We start from the raw sequence: 22,593 nt of genomic DNA, 5'->3' as shown, positions 1-22,593 counted from the left end.
CTGTCACTGTTTGAGTCACCAGCCTCATGAAACATAAAAAGAGCATTTTTGTTGTTTTTTTAGAATTTTTTTTATGTGAGAAAAATATAAAGGCGTGGGGTGTTCTTCTAAGTGTTACGTTTAAAAGCATGGTGCCTTTTTTGTTGTTAGCCTGAAGCAAATACATTATCATATCTTTGTTTTAAACATCTGAATATTGTTGTTGCAGAATCAACAGGGGAAAGGGAGAGTTTTTAAAAAAAAAAAAAGATAATGAGCACCTCATACTGATTGTGGAGTTAAAAAATTCAGGCAGGACTGTGAGAAAGATGTGACTTGGGTGTCAGAAGCTGTGCTGCTACAGTAAGGAGAGATCAATGCAAATCTGTACCGAAATCTAATGAGATAAACCACACAGTAAGACAGTTAAATAACTTCTGAGCTCGAGTCGGTGGCATAACTTTTAATTTAATGTCAAATAAAACTGAAACTTTAAAACCTCAGATCTGCTTCTGGAACTCCCACATCTGATATCCAATTTAAAATGTTGCTTGTATTTGTGTTTTCTGCAAAATTCAAATTACCATGTTTTTCAAACACTAATACTTGTCCTTAGTCTGTCTACAAACTCCACAATTATGAGAACAGTCCATCCTCTCAGTCTTTTGCCTGCTCCTCTTTTCAGAAAACATGTGCTCAAACAGGCCGTTCGGAGATTTTCCCTTTGTGACTTCACAAATGGCAGTAACCCCTCCCCCCAGGTGGGTGACACTCCCACAGCTAGGGGTTTGTCCTGCCTTCCGAGTCTGAATTCTCACTGTAAACAATTGGGAATGGTGCAAGAAAGTAGCCTGAGCCCTTCCAGAGAGGGGTGTGGTCGGACACAGCTCATTTGCATTTAAAGCTACAGACTCAGAATCTGCCTGTTCTGAGCAGGGCTGAAATAGAGGGGTTTAAAGGCATGATAAAAATATAGGATCAGAGTGGATTTATAACAAGAAACTTCACCGACACGTTTAGGTGAGCTCTGAGACTCATTTAAACTGGTTGAGAAGGAGGATAGACCTTGAATACAAAAACATAGTACACTCCTGGTTAATGTCCAACATTTGTTTTGTTAGTTTTGGCACAGCTGTTAATACTACAGTACCCATAAGCCTTTGCTGAATTTGCTGTTAAGTAGAATCAGTTATACCATGATTTAAAATTGGGATTATAAAAGCTGTAGGTCTTACTATTAATTTTGTCTACTTTTTAATTTTTTAACTTCAGTCAAACAGTTCATCGTTTAAATTTTTAAAACTCTGCGATTGGATGTGTCTTGCAAAAGTGCGTCATGGGGCCATATTTACAAAGCTCCCTAGCACAAAAAGATACAGTAAGTATAGATCCTTGCAAAGCTGAAATAAATTCACAAAATATCTTAGCCCTTTAGAGCGCGGTGAAGAACTGATGGAGTAGTGAGGAGGAAGTTGAAGATGGTTAAGAGTTTCTAAAGCAGAGCAGAGGATGTCAGAAAAAGGAGAGATAGGGGAAATATTCTAAAGTACCTGAATGGCGAATGTACGTGAGCAATCTGAACCAGTGGGCAATATAGAGATGTTCATTTCATAAAATAGTGTTCATGGTTATACACCGGCTGACTAGATTCTATAATTAGTGCAATCAATATCACTGTCATTCTATCCCCATTATCACTAAGAGAGCATTTTTATTTATTTCTCTCTTTTATGGATTAGCAAATCACAGCTTTTGAAAGATTGTTCATACCTAGCAAACGGGTTCAATTGTCTGATTGTCGGGCACACACTGAGAGCTCACACTTCACAAGTAAAATCTGGAATTTGCATTCGCAATTTTCAACAGAAAAGCTCTCACAGAAGGAGGTTGATTGCATAGCTCAAATGGGCGGGAAATTGGCTCATGGCTCTGCTCACACTTGCGCGATTGTGTGCAGTCGTAAAAAACCTAAATATCTAACACGTCAGAAACTCATCTGACCAGTAGGGAGCAGCTGATCTTACGGTGGTCAGCCATCATACCTCATCAACACTGCACCACGGACGCCGGGCAATCGGGCTGAAGTTCCTCCTGACTGAGTCGTATGACTCGGGTCTTAGTCATTTTCAAATTAGGCCCGATTTTTTTGTACCATGCCAGAGCACAATTCCTCTCCCCTCCCCTCTCCCCCACTGGTCTGGACAGCAGAAGGAAGAAGAAGCAACCATGGCAACCATACGCTGTCTAGGTCCATCTTATATGTCCCTCTTCCACATCTACCAAGTGGACTCTGACACAGTACCTGAGTCAGCCTGAAATCATACAGTGTACACAGCGCTTTATTAAGGAGTAATCTCAGAATGTTTGGTTCATTTTTTTATTTGAGTCCTCTGAACTTTTTGCATGATCTTTCAGGGAGAAGCTGAAGTAGGAGAAGGAAATACAAAAATATTGCACAGATTATGAAAATAATGATAAATGTTGTGCAGCTGTTGCAGGAAATCATTTCACAAGCTTGCAACACAACATGGAAACTTAGATTTATGATTCTGACACACACAGTGTCATCCCCCTGTGCTTTTTAAAATGACAGTTTTAGAACACGTGTTTCAAGTTCAGAAGTCACATGGAGAAATGTGTGAAGGCTGTTCGTGGAGCTAAAAGTAAGTGTCTCCATGTTTACCAAGCAAGAGTCACCAAGTTTATTCAACACTTTAATTACAATCCATAACCACCGTATGTCCAAAATAAAAAGTCCTCATGAGTTATGACAGAAGAAATATTGAACACGTGTTTAGTTCTTTTTTTTCCCCCTTTTTTTTAAACAAGTGTGTTTGTTGATATTGAGATTTTCAATATTACACTTTCAACATAACAAAAACTACACAATTATCCAGACAAACCAACAATTAAGGTGCACTTAAGAACATCCACGACAAGTTACTATACCAGGCTTTGACAGGGCAATACATCAAAGCATTTTGAAATACAAATTAGATTCCTCAAGGACAACACTATTATGAAGAAAGAAAGAAAAACGCACATAAATTATATTCATCAAGGCAAACAGGCATTTACATAATTTTCCCCTTTTATAAATTCCATAAAATAACCCCATGTTTTCTTGAGCTTAGAATGTTTTCCCTTAATTATCACAGTGAGTGTTTCTAAGACAAGACTGTGTAATAATCCCTCGAGCCACTTCTGTAGGCTTGGTCTTTTAAAGTATGTAGTATGTTTCGCTTGACGTAAACAGAAAAATAACCAATGTCTGATCTGTATCGCTCAGTTCACAGTTTCTTGTTGTGAGAGATGAAAAAAAAAAAAAGTTCCCTTATGGTTACTAAGCAGCTACTGAGACACTTAATGTTGGTATAAAGTGTGAAAGCAACACCACACAAACATGATTGACAACATAAAGTGTTTTCTCCTGAATTTTATGAGGGCAGTTCAACACTTTGCTCCTCACATTGATTCCATACAGATTTAAAAAGGGAGAGGGGAAAATGAAAAGCCGTCATAACTGTTTACCTACCAAGAGCACAAACAACTTCAAGTACTGTTTATCTTTACTCGAAAACTAAAAGAGCTCTTCCCTTTTGACAAGTCCTGGCAGAGCTGTGTCCACCAATATTACACACTCTTTTCTTCTTATTATTTTTTTCCTGCTTTTGAAAAGCCTGAATGTAAAGCACCACACACTTACTGGAGTGGAAAACATTTGTACACAGTGTGCGCTTTGAAGTAAGTCTCTGAACAAAGCGCCCCCCCATAAAATTAGAGGCTGGATGTGACGTTAGTTTGGCCATAAAAAAGCATCTTTCGACCTCTTCAGTTTTAAGTTTAAAGAAAAACACATTTAGCACACAGAACTGTATCCTTTGTAAAATTCACACACTTCATAAGTTTTGTTCAACAAAGGACTGCTTTCTTTATTGCTTAGACTTTATCTGAACTTGGGTTTGTTCTTGTCTTTTGAATGTATTAATTCACTTCCTTAAAGGAAAAGTTTGCGGCATTTTACACATAAATATAGCAGAAATCAAGTATATCCCCTGTAAGTGTCTCTCTGAGTCATGACAGTCGACAATGAGTGAGAAGCACGAGTCCCGCTGTGTTGTTGTCGTAGCCATGTTACCATGGACGGGACAGCCGACTCCCCCACTCATGTATAAAAACTCCATGACTAGAGAAAAGAAGAATCACATACTCACTGCTCATTTAAAGGTCACTTAAGCATTTTTTTTTTTTTTTTTAGATCACAGTCATTCTGTGTAATTTACATGCAATCTGAAGCCACAAGTATGCTAACTTTAGTAGCTAACACAACAATGCAGGCCACAGGCAATTGCAGCTTGGACAAATCGCAATTTTGTCTGCCACTTGCATGCGTAAACGATAATGAAGGGGGGGAGGGGGGTTGGAGATGTTTTCACTGGACGGTATGGCGGAGGTGCAAACAAACAGCTGTTTGTTTCGGTTTCATGCCGGTGCTCAAGGGCGACATCTACTGGATCAAAAAGTAACACATTCTTCCTTTAAGACCAAACAGGTTTCCTATAATGTAATCTTTTTGTATGTTCTTGTTATTGTTAACAGTTTGTATCGATTTTCTTTCATCCAACAGACAAGTGAGAGATTGTGTTCATTTCCTTTCAGGTTGATGAAATCTACCACGATGAATCTTTGGGAACCAACATCAACATCGTCCTTGTGCGCATGATAATGGTCGGCTACAGACAGGTGAGCCATGTGCAAGGACCAGCGTATTTTCATATGAATGAATCTCTGCTGGTCACCCTGTGAATACAAGTTAGATTGCGTTTGGAATGAAAAAAAGAGACTACAGACTGAAGACAAAAATCAATAAGCTTATTTTTTTTTATTCCAGGTTTCGATAGAAAATAAATACTTTATACTTTATTTCAAAGTAGAAATATCAAGAAATATAAATACAGGACATCAACCAAGGGATATAATCACGACAGTTTAGTTTGTCAGTAATGAAAATCCAAAGAGACATTTGCAGCAGTGTTTCCAGGACGACGAGGAATACATTCTATCACTCAGTGTGTGGGCTGAATGAGGGACATAATAACAACATTTTCATGTTACATGTTCACAACTTCCTTCAGAGCATATATACACGTGCTGTTATCTGTACTGTGTACCCAGCTAGCACAGACCAAGTAGATGTGGCCAATTAGTCACGGATGCAACAAATCAGTCGGAGGAGAGAACCAAATAGAAGTCATTCAATTCATCCATGTTCTACATCTTCTCATTCCTTCTGTTGCTAACGTATCCCTTCCTCATCTCTGCTTATTATACAACACATACATGTGTGTGAAAGTAATGACTGAAAATCAATCTAGTGGAGACCATGTTGGATTGTAAAAGAAAGGAATTTTCGCTTGAACAAACCTTACATTTAACCTTACAACTTTTTCATAGGAAGAAATTATTTTCTTTCATTTAACCATGCCATAAGCCCGTCACACAAGGAAATAACATTTAATGTAGGCTGTTAGTCTTTCCGTCAAAGTCAAAACCTATACAGCTTTTGTAATTTTGTTTTAAGTCATGTTTGATTTGCTGCTTAAAGTGGTTCTTCATACAATTTTGTTCTCAGCAGGGTTCAAGACATTTATTAAAAAGGGGTAAATATACTATAATTTTCATGTATATATGCTAAAATGATGGACTTTGTTCCAAGTGCATGTCCCTCACTTTGTCAGCACCTGTTAATCTGACTGCCTGATTGCATCTGGCTTTTCTAGTCCAGGTGCCAAAGCAGTTGTTTGACAAAATACTGTTTGGGCAGCAACGTTATCCATCAACAGGCTGGCTCATCCCAGCCTCAGTTTTGCTGGTGATTTCTTTGGATGCTTTTTCACAACACGCCAGTCAAACAGGAAAGTGCGTTCCATGTCTACTTGATATTTGTCAGGCCTTTTCAGTTTCCTGCAACAGTTTCCATTTGGAAGTCATCTGTCTGCAGTCACCAGTTGGTTTTGAAGCCGCCTGCCAGATTGGGAATAGATGAGCACACATACAGCAACTTTTAGTGTTTCGCAATGCAAAATGTGGTCCTGTGTGAGACGCTTTGGGCATCAGATGGGAACAAAGATCTGCACTCTATGTGTCTTTCACAAATGTATTTTTTATCTGTCTAGTGGACACTTCCATTAAGTGGGATTTATATTCAAATTTAGCTTTATTGCATACTTCTGCCACCTCAGATGCCAAAGAAAGGAGAATTAAGAGCTCATGTGAATTACAAACCACTATTATTCAATAAAAAGTCAAGTCATATTCGGGTGAAAACATCTGATGAAGACATGAAACAGTATAACAAGAAAGCAGAATAGTCAATGGCCGTGCTGCTGCTCTACCAAGATTTTAAAACATTAAAGGAAATTGAGTGTGCTGAGAAAGTTAGCTTATTCTGGGATTTATGAAGTGAAAGGCTATGCACGCTTCAGGGGAAGGAAAATGATGAGAAGTTTTTCCCATGGAAGGAGCTGATAATTTGAACCACATATCGACATCTCCCTGTTCCTTGTCTTTCTGCAGTCTATAAGTCTGATCGAGCGTGGCAACCCATCCCGCAGCCTGGAGCAGGTGTGCCGATGGGCCAACACGCAGCAGCGCCGGGACCCCGACCATGCCGAGTACCACGATCACGCCATCTTCCTCACAAGGCAAGATTTTGGTCCCGCAGGTATGCAAGGTACTGTATTTTTCTCGATCGAGGACTGTGCAGAGTGAGTGCTGATATCTGCTTCCATTCACAAAGGGGTTGGCTTCAAGTCTTGCCCAGGTAAGGTCGATTAGAGACAAAAAAAAAAAAAGTGGAAGCCGCAGCTGAGTTCACAAAACCAATTCTCCGGACGCTGACCTCACAGCAAAAATAAATACTGAGAAACTTTCCAAAACCTTGCTGACTTGACATTGATGCCACCCTGGATATGAAAAAACAACGTCTGATATTGTCGAAGGAGGTTTTTGGCATGTAGACAAAAATCAGAAATGTGTGATAGTTTTTTATTACATACCAAAAAATGTTGTTTGAAGGATAAACTTTCATTCCTAATAACACATGTATGCAATCTGTAGGAGGAGTTTTGTACCATACATGTTCTGTGAGTTTTCGAGTTTGACTCATGCTGTATTTCTTCTTTCCAGCCCTTCAAAACAAAATTTGAAGTGAGCAGCCCTAAACGCCAGAGCAACTCGGTGCAGAATGAACAAACATCCTCTGAGCCCAAGTTCAATAACTGAGTGTATTTTTAACTTTTTTAAGCACCAGTGTCATGTTTGGAGGACGACCTGAGGCTACCTGTTTTGCTTGTCACAACTCTGCATGTTGCCATAGCTACCGTTGTTTTGTGTTCATAACAACGCCCGGTTGCTATGGCACCTTTTGCTGTGGTGCTGTGTGTCGGGGGTCACGAGGAGACATCACACGCCCTTGTCAAAGTTTAGGTGTGAGATGGTAGATTCTCTATCCAAATGCATATCTTTGGCAGTGTGATAAAAAAAGAAGAAAATCTGTTTATGTTCATGGAGAAGCTGCCGAACAAATAATAATGAAACGGTATGAACCACACTTGAAGTTGATTTTTTAAAGGGAATATCAATTAACTAGAGATGTAGTTCAAGGCTGTTTATTGGATCTTGAGTGGAGTTGAAATGGTTTGACTTCGACCCCGAGAATGAGTAAAAGTCTGAGAAATTGGATGTATGTAATGAATGTTTCTGATTTGGTCTGATACATGTAATAGGCCATTAGCAAATAAAGATAATAATGGTTCCTTACCACTAAGGAGTAAATACCTTACAAAGGGAGGGAGACCTTGGTGCGTTGAACAGAGGTTCTTTTATTGAGTGTGGTGGTGCTTTGGGGTGGCAGGGGGGTTGAAAGGTCACAGTGCAACCCTGTCTAGTCCCATGTGTCAATGCAGAATAAAGTAAGTTTACTGTTAATGAGTTTGTCTACTCTTACAAAACGCACTGTTACTTAATTGGTTGACTTATTATTCACCCTTAAAGGAGCAATATGTAACTCTGGCACCTAGCGTTTAAAATGGGTACTACAGTCCAAATTCAAAACATTGGCGAGAGCCCCCTCCTCCCTAGTGTCTACTGCTCAGTATGTACAGGGAAGCTTCAGTGTTCAGCCAGCTCTGCATCGATATTGAAAGATTCTAACCTCTCTCTATTTTTCAAAACGCATCTCCAATATTGATCCTAGTTTGACCACGTTTCTAGCCTTGGAGGTTATTAGAAAAATGCTGAGGCTTTTTGGGTCGGGTACAATCAGTTATATCTGAACCAGATCGCTTGCCCGCTGCAACACCTGTCGGTTTGCCAGGCAAACAAACCATTCTGGACCAGAATGGAAACTTAGAAGGAGGACATACTGGCTGCTGGATCGTTGCCAGAGAGGCGAGCTTTTCAACATAGCTTCCTTCATATCTGTTGTTTTAGTAGGGTCATATTATGATTTAATTCAGTATCTTACATATTGCTCCTTTAATGTTCAGTGTTTATGTATTTTCGACCTTGCAGGAAGACCACTTGACTTCTCTCGGCACATCAGCAGTCGAGAAAATTGTTGTTGTTTTTTTGCCCCTAGCTTCTGCTGCTGCACCTTTATCGCTTCAATGTGCAAAGCTCCCACTGGCCTCTTCATGAGAATGCAACGTGCATCTTTAATTCCTTTTATCTGCCTTTTAGACAAAGGGTTATGCTCGCTTTCTTTTGTGTCACTTCATGTATGTTCATTGTGTTGCTCGTCATGAATAGAACCTTCAGCAATTTGGGTCCAAACTGGCTTTCATAAAGCACTTCCCATCATCACGTAGCAGGAAAGAACCACTCTGCTATGACTCATATTACTTTCTGTAGATGTTTCTCTTTACCATCATCAACTATATCACCTGACATACATGTCTCCATCACCGGCTGTCTGTCTGCTGCATTTTCTGCTTTTTACCTGCATGCCAAAAAAATGTCTTCTGATGGTCAGAGAGCATGGAAATTATCTGAAAGCTGCCAAAAAGGTGAAAAAAAAAAGAAAAAAGCGTGCTCCTGATCCAAACCAAGCGCACCAAGCTGAATCGCTGCACACCTCTTGATCGAGTTTTTGTTTGATGTTTTTGCTTTGCTTAAAAAAGATGGTGAACTGTGTGAAATGTTTTGATGCTGGGCAGATGGCTGCTGGGAAACACTGCGAGAGGCTTCTGAGCTCGCTGTTTACTGTTGGTCTGTCTCCATGCACAATAATGATACGATCAATTGGCAAGCTGTCAGCAAAAGATGCGTCATACCTCTTCCACCTGTTCAAACTTTACAAAGTATATGCTGTGAATTTATTAAGTTGCTTTGAGGACATTTTCTTTCTGATAGCGTAGTCAGTATCCGAATGTTCTTTTTAGAGGCTCTCACATCTAAAATAAGACGTACTGCATTCATCTTTTCTGAACATGGTTATATGATGTATCAGGTTAGCTTAGCAACATCGCACTAAAGGGAGTGCAGTTCTGAAAATCAGTAGGATGTTAAAAAGTTGTAGGCATGAGGCTGTAGGCGAAGTGTTAACTATAATCACAGCCATACTAATATTGAGTTCAACAGCAGAAAACATCAAGTGTGATATTGCATTCATACAACAGTTGTACAAGAGGCTGACTTAATGATTTGACCGTTGTGCTTTTATGGCACATATAATTGATTATTCATGACAAACACAACGTTTGCTGTAATTTATTGAAGGGTACCTTGAACACCTGATGTAGTTAAAAGACTCAGTGCTGTCATACCCTATCAGCACTCATCTTAGAGCATGTCTCTTGTACGATCAAATGACTTGGACAGAAGTCACTGTTGTGTGATTTATAAGGGGCATTCCCTCTGTCTGTCTCTCACCTCAGGTGTGTGTGTGTTTGACTATTTTGAGCCTGCTGAGTGCAGCCTTCTGCATCAGATAACAGTAGAACATATGAGTCTATCAGACATTACCAGCAGCGTCACAGTCTGTGGTGTCTCCATCCGCCAGTTTGAACTCCAGATTGTGTCGGAACAGCAGTGCACTAAGAAAAAGATTGAGATCTTCACAGTGACTGAAACCACAGTCTCATTTTTAGACTCTCTAAACTCCATTTATGTCACATGAAGAGCAATTTTCCACGTGGATCATCAGCGAGAATGTCACGACCTTCACGCTGATTCTTGATTATTAGGTCTGTGTGGTCTTTGTGTTGCCCAGGTTACGCTCCAGTGACAGGGATGTGCCACCCACTGAGGAGCTGCACTCTGAACCACGAGGACGGCTTCTCCTCGGCCTTTGTGGTCGCTCACGAAACCGGCCATGTGTGAGTAAAGACATGACAATGGAAAAGCAAACCGGCATGAGTCTTGACTGCCTCCAATTAAGGCGATCGCTTTCCTCAGTAACTGTAGGCTGTAATCACGGCACAGAGAGACGTTTGACTGGGCTCTGTTGTCTTTATAAAACAACATATGCAAGCAGTTACTCAGCCAGACAAGATGAGATTATTCAGCGCTGTTTTTGGAAAACAAACCAAATACATTATGAAAAGTGTGTAAGTAGGAAGAACATAAACCACATGTATTACAGTACAACCTATACCCAGGTACATCTGGGGGGGGGGGAAGCACCTCTAAATGTAATTTACGCAAATCCAACTTGAGCAATTAGCCCTAGTTGGGAACACCTTAAAGGTAGATGTTATGATAGGGATATACTAGATTTCATGAGCTTTTACTTGACACACCTAATGAAGAAGCCACCTAGCACATTCTTTATTCAATACTTAAAATGGTCTCGTAAATAATCCATGAAAATACTGTGTGACCACTGAAGAATGAAGAAGCTGAATTTTTGGATTTTACAATTTATATTAAAAGAGTAATGAACACAATTATTTCCAAAAATATCATACACATTGCCATTTGGACTCCTGTAACTAGGCTTTTAGTATAAAGCATTCGCAGTAACATGTAGCCAAACAGCTGTATCTAAGTATCTAAGTTTTATTCGCGTTGGGAATCCAACCTCAATACATTATTAATGTGTTCTTAGCATTGACTGTAGAAAACTATGAAGTCCAGGAGACTGCTTTGGATTTACATATCCTGATTCATCAGATATTTCATGTTGTCTACTGATCTTTAAACTACTCTTTTTTTTTTGTGCTGAATCCAATCCTCATTTGCTACCTAAGAGGTAAAACCCCTAATAAAGCTAATTGTCTTCTAGATCTGGGATAAAAGTGTATTCTATGACTTGATCCATTCTTCATCTCACTCATAGTGACTGAATAGTCCAGCAACAGGCTGCGTCTTTTCTACAGTATGTATTGATTTTGTGATCTTTAGCTTGAATCACAAGTGAATTTCCACCATTTTCACACGTTTCCTCTGCCCCGATGGTGCTAAAAAGGCTGACAAGGTCATCTCTGTGAAGTGCACCGCCTGCTGTGGCATGAATCTGGAAAAAAACTCACTTGATTGACTGCCATGTCGCACAAAAGATCATAAGAAAGATGTCAGTAACCCCTTCATCTGCTGACAGACTCAATGCTATGCTTGTCCCTGCTTTGATACCTCTTCAACAAGTGTGACTGACGCTCCGAGTGAATGTGATTTCAACCTTACTGAACAACATCCACTCTCTGATAATGACTGGGGTTGACTGATTTTGTAGTGCTTTGTTGACCCGGCAGCACTGCTAAATATTGAAAGACTTCAGACAGGAAACATGACGACAAAGAGATGACCAGTATATGCCTTACAAAAGAACTACACACCAAGGGCATTCCTAAAGTCATTAAACACTTCTATTTAAACATGCGCGGCAGGAGACCCTGATTCATTGAATGTTGTCTGGTTGCTCTACAAAGGCTTATTCTATAATAAGTACATTATGTTTTGAACTACTACTTATGAAGGTAGTAGTAACAGAAAACTGTTAGTCATCCAGGGCTAAATTCATTGTAAAGACACATCCACTGGTCCTGGAGTTGTTATGAGTACATTTTGTATGTATTAAAGGTGTTAGCTGTGAAATATGCAACCCTAAAAGCTAAATAATCAGAACTCAAAGAAATTGGTAAAAAAAACAAAAAAAAACTAGTACACTCCAAGAGAGGGTTTGATAGATTTGATGTTGTGTCCTTGGGCAAGACACTTAACCCTGAATTGCTCCTGCTGCTTCAGTGGCGGTGTATGAATGGGATTAGTTACTTCTGATGGATGATACTACATAGAGATCACTACCATCAGTGTGTGAATGGGTAGGTGTGACATGCAGTGTAAAAGCGCTTTGAGTAGTCGGAAGACTAGAAAAGCGCTATATAAGTTCAAGTCCATTTCCTTTATCGGATAGGACAGCTGAAGAGCAATAGAGAGTGTTGGGAGAATGGGGGAAGACAAAGGGCTGAAGACAGATTCAAACTCACGGCCTTGTTATTTTGTGTCTTTTCATGTTTTACAGTGTTCTGTCTTGTATTATGTTTGTATGTATGGTTGCTCACTGTGCGGCTGTCTGTCTTGGCCAGAAAAACTCTGAAAGAGAGAACTTTAATCTTAACAAGGTTCTCCTGGTTAGAAGTCTTTTGACCACCTCTGGAAGAAAAAAAAAAAAATTGTCATGAAAGCTAGAACAACCTTCTTTTTTTTATTTTTATGGTGCATTTTGCTCCACAAGATTGAAAATCTCGACAGATCTTTTTTTTTAGTTTATTTTCATCTGCATCTGTTTTTTTTTTTTCCCATACATTTTGTGCGCCTCCTGATCAATAAACCTTTTTTCCTTCCCATCAGGCTCGGCATGGAGCATGATGGGCAGGGTAACCGTTGTGCAGATGAGACCAGCATGGGTAGCATCATGGCTCCTCTTGTCCAAGCAGCTTTCCATCGCTATCACTGGTCACGTTGCAGCAAGCAGGAGCTCAACCGATACATCCAGTAGGTTCTGTTTCGCACAGTACATCATTTCTTATATATCATCCTCCAACTACAGGGTCATTGCTGGACGGCTTATATGTGAAGCTGTTGATTTGTTATGCTCTCTCTCTCAGCTCCTACGACTGCCTGCTAGATGATCCCTTTGAACATAAGTGGCCCAAGCTTCCCGAGCTCCCTGGAATCAATTATTCAATGGACGAACAGTGCCGCTTTGATTTTGGCGTTGGATATAAGATGTGCACAGCTGTGAGTCCTTCACAAATCAAAAAGAATTATTTATTTATTTTTTAGTTTGCACATTGTTAAAAGAGAAGTCAGACAGAGAATAAAGTGAATACAAATAAATCACAAGTGCTGTTAAGGTAGAAACCCACTGTGGGCTTATCTCAGTACCTCACCTAAAGACATGAACAAAGATAAAGAAGTAAAAGAAAAACTCTTATCAATACAGGGTACGAAGGAGTTTTAGGGCCACATTAAGGGGGGAAATCAGGGAGATTAAAGTCATCCATCTTCAAGAATAAAGTCGTACATTTATGAGAATAAAGTCTTAAAAATACGAGAATAAAGCTGTAAATTTGAGAGAATAAAGGCGTGAGCGAATAAAGTTGTTATTTTAGTCTATAGTTATAAATGAATGAAAATAAAGAGAAAAATTAGGAATGTGGAGCTTCTTGTGAAGTTGTACTTTAGTATGGGTTTCACAAATAAGGAAATACTTCATCTTTTGGCACATGAGCATCACATTGTAATACATATCAGGACCCTGAAAAGATACAGCAAGAAACTCAGACTTTTCCAAAGAAAGCACCACACTGGCTTGGAGGAAATTGTAGTTTATTTTAATAATAATAATCATAAGATAGAAAAGAATGACTGAAGATTTGAATGGTTGCTTTTTTCTCATTCAGTTTCGAACATACGACCCTTGCAAGCAGCTGTGGTGCAGCCACCCCGATAATCAGTACTTCTGTAAAACCAAAAAAGGTCCTCCAGTTGATGGAACAGAGTGCGCACCCGGAAAGGTAGGAAATGTCTGCAATTTGGCTTTGAGCTATGTACACTACGTCATGTTACTTGAAAGGTATGACATTATTTCTAATGTCATTGTCATTACTCTCAACTTTTGTCCTCTCTTTTGTCACTTTTTTTTTTAAGTGGTGCTTTAAGGGACACTGCATCTGGAGATCCAGCCAGCAGCCTCAGGGCCACGATGGCAGCTGGGGCTCCTGGTCAAAGTTCGGCTCCTGCTCCAGGACGTGCGGAGGCGGCGTCCGCTCCCGCAGCCGACAGTGCAACAACCCAACGTGAGTACCGTGGCAGTGAGGAAACTTTTATAGGCGTAAGAGTTTATGAGTTTATGATCTGTGTGTACATCCAGCGTATGATGACGTAACTGTTAACGTGTGAATGAAGCTCTGAACAGCAGGGATCCAAAACAAGCTTTTATGAAGTAAACAGAAACTTGAAAGACTTGAAAGTGTGGAAGAATGTGTAGCTATGATGAAACTTTTATTTAACTCAAGATACTTTTAAGTCCAATAGTTAACTCTGACTGAATGTCTCGAAGCCTTTGTTTTCATCAGAACCTTCTGAATTCTGATCTTTGATACAAAAGCTGCTGAGAGCGATTTGTTCGAGGATAAATATCCTCAATGATCTCCTGATTTATACCTTGAGAGACAAGCTTTTAAAACGTTAAGAAAGAAATGAAGAAGTGAAGCATCTTTCATGCAATCGATTGTTTTTCTCATCCACTAGGCCTGCCTACGGTGGTCGAGACTGCCCTGGCTCTACTTTTGACTACCAGATGTGCAACACGGAGGAGTGTGCTGGACCTTACGAGGACTTCCGTGCTCAACAGTGCGTCCAGAGGAGCAACAAATACCACAAAAACATCAAGCACACCTGGCTACCGTATGAGCACCCAGATGGTGAATATAAAGAGCAAAGTTGTCTCTCTCAAAGTTGTCTTTTTGGCTTAAATTCTTCACGCGGCACAAGTGGACAGATAATGATCTTTGCAGATTTAGACTCAGGTTTAAGAGTCTTCTGTGTCCTGCTGAGGTCTTTTTTTCAGGTCCTTACAACTCTCGTATGAACCCAGGTGTGTGTGGGTGTGTGCTTCGTGTATTTCAGAGGCTCGTAAGTGTGAGCTGAGCTGTAAGTCAAAGGAAACAGGAGAGGTGGTGTTCATGAACCAGGTGATGCATGATGGGACGCACTGCAGCTATTCAGAACCATTCAGCGTGTGCGCTCGAGGAGAATGTTTGGTATGTGTTCTATAGTATGTATACCTAAATAAATGTACTTATACACTGTTTAGAATTATATTTGTCTCGTGAGAGATCAGAATCTATAATAATGCCAAAAAGTTTTCATGTCAATAGTTATGTGTTACTTTTTCACTTCATTAGTGTGTAATTTAAAACTCAGTTTTCAGGGGTGTCGGATAGCCTAGTGGTTATGTTGCGTGCCCCATGTACAGAGGATATAGTCCTCGTCGCATCGCCCGTGGGTTCGATCCGATCTCGGCCCTTTCCTTCATGGCATCACCAACTGTCTTCTCCCAACATTTCCTGTCTCTAGCTGTCCTTTCCAACAAAGGCAAAATGGCACAACAAATACCGTCTATGAGAACTGGAGGCTTTACATTTTGTAATCCCACCCGTGCACATGAACTCCCACACATCCTACATGCACTATCAAACCCCTGCAGATGAACCAAAATGCAGCAGCATGTTCATCTCCTTACACTGGCTTCCAGTTACTGCTCGTGTCAAATTTAAAACTCTGCTGCTCGCTTACAAAACAGCAACAAAAACGGCTCCTCCTTACCTAAACTCCATCATCCAGGTCTACACTCCCTCCCGGCCACTACTCTCTGCCAATGAAAGGCGTCTGATCCAACCTTCACAACAGGGTCCTAAAACTCTAACTAGACTCTTCTCCTCTGTTGCCCCCCGGTGGTGAAACAAACTTCCAAACTCCATTCGATCCGCAGAGTCCCTCTGCATCTTTAAGAAAAAGCTAAAGACCCAGAGTGTGTTAGTTAGAGTACTTACTCTCTGATGTACGTCGCTTTGGATAAAAGCGTCTGCTATATGAATTGTAGAATTGTAGAACTCATGTCGTATATTTGACTGCAGGTTTTCTTTTCATTTGAAACATGTTCATTTGTAATTACCGTCTCGAGGCATTTGGGGATTTCAATAACTCAAAAACAGGCCAAATAAATTCAACTGAATACAGTTATGCTGCAGTGCTTTAAAGATATAAATAAATCATAATAATGATGATTCAAATGTCAGTGAGCTGTAATCTCTGCTCCAGCACAAAAACATTCACATACATGGCTTTGTCTAAATGTTACAATCCTTGAAGATAAAGTTGAGAGTTTCGTTGTTGCAGGCTGGCTGCTTTTATGTGTTTAGACTTTATTCTTGTGATGTCTGCTTTCTGTTATGCGTCATCACTAACCAGACATCAAACCAGATGCATGCTGTTTTCCCAGAAGAGTAATCTCTGTCTTTATAAAAGTCAGACACAGCACCGGCCTGATTGATTGACTGCCGTATCCTTTGGTCCTCACAGCATGTTGGCTGCGACAAGGAAGTCGGCTCTTACAAACAAGAGGACAAATGTGGAGTGTGCGAGGGGGACAACTCCCACTGTCGCACCGTGAAGCTGACACTCACAAAGACGCCCAAGAAGAACGGTAATTATCCGCTGAGTGGACAAATCAGCTTGAACTCAACTTTCCTTCACAGGTGTCATTCAATGCAGCGACTTTCCGTATTAAAGCTAAAAAAAAACGATAAAAAAGAATATGACTTCATCCAAATCTTCTATGTTTTAGCACGACTGGTATCCTACTTATGAGCAAACAGAGGAGCCAACTTTGTGTCAGTGTTTTGATTCACAAATAATTGGCTGCTATCACAGCTCACATTCAGTGCCCTGTGTTTATGTGTAGCCCCCAGTGTGACCATGCTGTGTCTCTGTGTCTTGTTAGGAATGCTTAAAATGTTCGACATCCCGATAGGAGCCCGACACATCGTCATTGAAGAGAACGAGACCTCTCCTCATATAATTGGTGAGTTTCTCACATCCTGTTACAATGTATGAAACACCCAGAGCAACGTTTGATAATTGGCTTGTAACACCTTCTTCTTTTTTTAAGTGTTTGTGTGTTCAAATGGTACAATACACTTTGAAATTTACATTTCTGTTGAATAAATTAAAAGCAATACTTTTAATGTATGTAGCATTACAGTGTATAAGTAGTCTCATCACATGCTGATAGTGACATCAGCATTAAAGGTCTTTAGTCAGTGATTGGATGCACCCGTGGAGATAACCACATTGACAGGGTCATGTGCATGTCTCACGTTGCACTGGAAAAAAGTCCAAGATGGATTGAAATGCATAAATATTTTTGGTCTTTTCAGCCCAACCATGATTAAATAATAATGTTCTTCATTCAGTGAGTGGAATCCATTTCCCCATTTTTCTCCTCTAGAGAAATTTTTCAGCCTCTTTAAAGTCCTCCTCACTGCTCCCAACAGTTTTTACCTTCAGGCTCTCTTAAAGGCTAAGACGCTTTGTGAATATAACTTTTATCTTCTCTGGTCTGATCTGGTCCTAACTATAAGGTGAAATTCTTAGAAAATGTCGTGATTGTAAGATTTTTCACCAGGAGCACCTCTTTGTACTTAGGAAGCTTGGTGAATACAGCCCCAGGCCTCGAAACTAAGAAGCTACACGTGGGGCCCGACTGATAGACTTGTAACATTCAACTCTCGTTGCGTAATCTGACGAGTACGTCCTGAGTCAGGATAACTTTAATTGGCACACAGCAGAACACTGACTCCTCTTTTCTCCGCTCTTTTTTTCCCCCCTCGCTCGCTTTTTTGGAGCTCATGGGAAAAAAAGATGACACACATCCCTGAGAAGTTACTGTCTGCGTACCACAGTGCCAAAAATCCCAACATTAATCTTGACACATTCCCCGCTGAAAGGGAAATCTCCGCATTGTTTGGCTGAGCATTGTTGATGATGGATTTCCATTCAATTTTTTGAGTTTCTTACTGAATGAAACTAAAGACGACACAGCGTGCACACATTTTATTTTTTTATGACTAAAACCTTTCCCCACTCTCATTACTCACAGCTGTGAAGAATCAAGTAACTGGAAACTTCATTCTAAATGCAAAAAGTGAAGAAGCAGAATCAAAGAGCTTCATAGAAAACGGGTTACAGTGGGAGTACTCCATGGATGGAGAGAAGGAGACGCTGAAGACCAGCGGGCCCCTGCATGAAGGCATTGTGGTGCTGGTGAGTACGACTGGAGTACCTGTTTTTTTTTTGTTTTTTTTAAAGTGATTTATCTCTTAATTTCTGTCTTATTAAGTGTCTTCTCCTTGTTTCAGGTTATTCCTCAGGAAGATGACGCCAAGATTAGCTTGACATATAAGTACATCATCCACGAGGACCTGCTGCCGCTCATCACCAACAACAACGTCCTCCTGGCTGAACTCGACACCTATGAGTGGGCTCTGAAGAGCTGGTCTCAGTGCTCCAAACCCTGTGGAGGAGGTCAGTGAGTGTGTTTTTATGTAACAAATAAGCAATTGAATGTGTTTGTCACAGCCTTGTATCCTTCAGGCAATCAGAAAATCCACCACAGTGTTGTTAAAAAAAAAAAAACGTACCGTCTGACTGTCACTGTGCTTGATTTGAAATGTTCTTCAAGTGAAACATGGGAAATTAATGAAGAACAGCTTTGATAACCATCTGAATCATCTATGAATGACAAACCCCTGCTATTTCCAATTTTGAAAGTGTGAAGAGTTTTCTTTGAGTCTAGTCATAATAAAAAATATCTTTTGATTTGTGAAGGTTGAAAAGACAAAAAGAGAGCTGTTCAAAGCCCTGGAAACATTGCCACTTGCATTGTTGAACACATTTTGGACACACTGAGTCTAAAATATAACAATTTAAAAAATATTTGATGTGGAATGAAGAGGTACTGTAGACAGACACAAGCAAAAAGTAAAAGCCTTACACATGCTTGTTTTGAAATTATTTAAAATATGAATCTGATTCGATTCTCTATTCAATTTGGAGAAAGCGACAAAAAGATTTAAAGGAAGAGTGTGCCACATTTTAGAAGAATAATACAGCCTACTCACTGCCTGTTTGGATGTCATGAAAGTGTCTTTAGATCACCGTCATTCCGTGTCAATGTATGTGCAATGTGAAGCAACAAGCTAACACTCGTTAGCCTGCTAACACAACAATGCAGACCGCAGGCAACTGAAGCTCCAGCAAAGGACAATTATTTCCTCCCTCTTGTGCTTAATGGTGCTTAATTGCGGTGCTTTGTAATTCACAATAATAATAATAATTATGTGAACACAAGTGGAGTGGGCTTCAGAATAACGGAGGTGTCGCATAACTGCAGTTTGTTTTGGTGTAGTGCTGGTGCTCAAGGGATCAAAACGTTTAACATTCTTCCTTTTAGAGTTGAAATTTTGGGGGCGCCGGATACGTACTTGACATGTACGGAGGCTCTATGCTGCATGTCATCACCCCGCTCCTTCCCCCCCCCGACGTTTCTTGTCTTACTACAGCGCTCCTCTCAATAAAAGCAAAAATGCCCCACCCCAAAAAAAAGGGTTAAGATTTTGAATTAGTGCTTTTACCTGTGCTTGTATGACCACACAGTAATATTGATTATGTCTTTTGGTCTACTTTTTTATCTGTTGATCATCCTTCAGGCATTCAGTACACAAAATATGGATGCAGAAGGAAGAGTGACAGTCGTTTGGTGCATCGTAATTTCTGTGAAACCAGCAAAAAGCCCAAACCTATCCGCAAACGCTGCAACATCCAAGATTGCAGTCAACCCACGTAAGCGACTTTTAACTATGAACGGTCTATCTATTTTTTTTCTTTCAATACCTTCTGCTGCATTCACGTATTACAGGTAATGATGACCTCCAGCACCTCCATCTGTCTGTCATTTTCACAGCACATATGCTTTTAAACAGAGACAAACAACCTTATAATGTTTTTTGTGAATTAGAGGGGGAAAAAAAGAGTTATTGCCAGGTGACAGAAAAAAACCTTTTTAAAGAGCCCGCTGTGCTGACAGGTGGGTGGTGGAGGAGTGGAGTCCTTGCAGTAAGACCTGCGGGAAGCTCGGCTACCAGACCCGAGTGGTGCAGTGCATGCAGATGCTCCACAACGGCACCAACAGGCCCGTCCACAGTAAACACTGCACCGCCGATCGACCCGAAATGAGGAGAGTCTGCAACAGCACCACGTGCCCCCCTCAGTGGAGGACAGGGGCGTGGTCTCAGGTGAGCTAGCTGCCCCAAACTAAAGATAACTGTAACGTGTAAAACAGGCTAAACCTCAAAGAAAAACTCTCAAAGAGAAAGCCTGTTGCTAAACATTAACACCTACTAACTGCATTTTAGCTAATGTGTAGCTTACTTGAGTCACTTGTTATGCAAACTTCAACATTTTCCTCTCAATACTATCTCGCAGTTAAATTATAAGACTGTCTATTTCTTTAAAAGTGTCCCTTTTTTAAATGTGCTGGGTCTAAAAGATTTATTGGACAGAAATGTTTTTGCGTTTGGAGTCAGCTGCAAAATGATCAGCAATGCTTATGACATAATCCTCAGAAGCAACAGTGCTTTATCAACACTGGTACTTGGAGACGGGGTTATTTTGGCTCTGACAAGCTCTGATTTTTATTTTGTCTGCCAACCACCACATGATCTACAATAACAAACAAGACCATCAGCATAAGGATAGACTATTCCTACGTAATCTGCAGTTATTTTAGATGTCTGGAACCGCTGCAGTGGGGTAGTTATATGAGACAAATTGTTGCAGGCTGTCAAAACTGCTTTGGTTTTTTTGGTTTTTTACAACTCCACAGTGATACATTTAACTGCTTCAAAGAGGAGGGTTACATTTTTTGGGGTAAAAAAATAAAAAAAAATGTTTAACACGTGTACAGGATAGAGTCAGCAAAGGATTAGATGTATTTTTTTTTTTTTTTTTTACAGGGGTTACCAAATATAACAAACTCAAAGTTCCTCACAGTGCAACCAAATGTAGTTAAGAACCCGTAAGAAAGTGTACCATGGTACTCTATCATAGTGGTACCATAGTACAAATACCAGGATATGCAGGATATGTTATACCATGGTAAACTTTCCCATGCGCAGTATATAGTGTGAAAATATCTCATGACCATTGATAACAGTTATTCATTACACTTTAATTCAAAATAAAGGACTATTGTTGTTGTAATAATGTTTCTTTTAAGCACAAACCGAACTCTGCTCAAGGGGCAAAATGTCATTGTGGACCTTTCGAGTTGTAAAACGTCCATGTCTCAACACACAAACATGATTGGATGAATGTTTCCTGTTGCATCAATGTGTCTTTTATTTTTTTGTTCTCTTTGCTTGTGTGTTGTTGTTGTTGTTGTTGTTGTTGTTGTGATGCAGTGTTCAGTGACCTGTGGCGAGGGGATTCAGCAAAGGCAGGTGGTCTGTAAGGCCAGCGACAATACCATCGGAGAATGTGAGGGCGAGAAGCCTGAAACGGTCCTCATCTGCAACCTGAACACGTGTCCAGGTACGATCGTGGGGTAATCAGTGGACAATTTCCATGAATGTACAGAAGCCGCCTCTGCTTGATCGACTCATTTCACTTTTATGATTGATGCAGAAGGGTGGGGGGAGCTGTTAATAACCAGGCACAGAGATTTATTTCTTGCCTATGCTTGTTTCCTTCTATTTGACGTTCATTTAGCCACAGTCTGGATGTGGAATATAGAATATGAGGTGTTATGTTTTCTAACCCTGTCTGGCAGCCAGATCTAACGTAACCAAGCATTTAATTTGCTTTTAGGATAATAACCTCCGAGGAAATGAATTGTTAGATAAGACATTATGTGCAACGCCTGGAGGTCATTGACAACAACATTTTGTTTGACTAAATTTTGCCTTTTCTCCGGTTTTACATGTACTAGAAGAAAATAACTTTCTTAATACCAAAACAGAAAGAGTGCAGAGAAATTCATTCAGCTTCAGTGTCAAAACACACATTTGATCCCTCCTCTTCAAAGAGGTTTCTTCTCCGCTTTTCCCTGCCCAGGCAGTGAGTGGAAAATTGTGGTTTTGATTAAAAACATGAAGACAAAAGTCTAGGTTGTTCTCTGCGCTCTTTAAACATCAGTGAGCTTTATTACAGGTTTTAAACCACACTGTTCTGTATTCTCTCTGTAGCAGAAGGTTGTCACAAAGTTTTCAGGTCCTCTTAGTCCTGTTACACCCGATGTTGGAATATGTTTTATGCTGTGTTTTTGTTTAACTCTACTCCAGGGCAGCCGGTGTCTTCTCTCACAGTTGAAACAATGGAAAACTCCACCATAAAAGACGAAGCTGTGCACCAAAGGGATCCCGAAAACCCTGTCCACAAAATCACTTCGAGTAAGTCAATATATAATTTGTGTCACAAGCCACTCACTTTGATTTCCATTATCCAACATCCACAGTCTCCCTCACAATGATGTTGTCCTCTCTTCCG

The 22,593-nt window shown here is 40.2% G+C and overlaps 1 protein-coding gene across 2 annotated transcripts in view; it reads left to right on the top strand.

Moving 5' to 3' along the window:
• Positions 1-22,593, top strand: part of LOC109996044 (A disintegrin and metalloproteinase with thrombospondin motifs 14) — a 44,114-nt gene that overhangs the window by 18,805 nt on the left and 2,716 nt on the right. The window contains exons 5-21 of one of the 2 annotated variants that reach the window (XM_065949750.1): positions 4,639-4,722; positions 6,556-6,703; positions 10,253-10,358; positions 12,832-12,975; positions 13,089-13,221; positions 13,887-14,000; positions 14,134-14,282; positions 14,737-14,909; positions 15,115-15,248; positions 16,570-16,693; positions 16,991-17,071; positions 18,149-18,312; positions 18,408-18,573; positions 19,758-19,890; positions 20,135-20,342; positions 21,510-21,639; positions 22,389-22,496. In XM_065949750.1, coding sequence (XP_065805822.1) covers positions 4,639-4,722; positions 6,556-6,703; positions 10,253-10,358; positions 12,832-12,975; positions 13,089-13,221; positions 13,887-14,000; positions 14,134-14,282; positions 14,737-14,909; positions 15,115-15,248; positions 16,570-16,693; positions 16,991-17,071; positions 18,149-18,312; positions 18,408-18,573; positions 19,758-19,890; positions 20,135-20,342; positions 21,510-21,639; positions 22,389-22,496 — 2,299 coding nt within the window. Of the gene's footprint in view, positions 1-4,638; positions 4,723-6,555; positions 6,713-10,252; positions 10,359-12,831; positions 12,976-13,088; positions 13,222-13,886; positions 14,001-14,133; positions 14,283-14,736; positions 14,910-15,114; positions 15,249-16,569; positions 16,694-16,990; positions 17,072-18,148; positions 18,313-18,407; positions 18,574-19,757; positions 19,891-20,134; positions 20,343-21,509; positions 21,640-22,388; positions 22,497-22,593 lie in introns of both variants that reach the window. The other variant, XM_020649985.3, reaches the window with a different exon arrangement.

Source organism: Labrus bergylta, chromosome 21, assembly GCF_963930695.1.
Source record: "Labrus bergylta chromosome 21, fLabBer1.1, whole genome shotgun sequence".
In the NCBI taxonomy this organism is placed as follows: Eukaryota; Metazoa; Chordata; class Actinopteri; order Labriformes; family Labridae; genus Labrus; species Labrus bergylta.
Note: the sequence above shows the minus strand (reverse complement) of the source record. Positions and strands in the feature narration are given on the sequence as shown.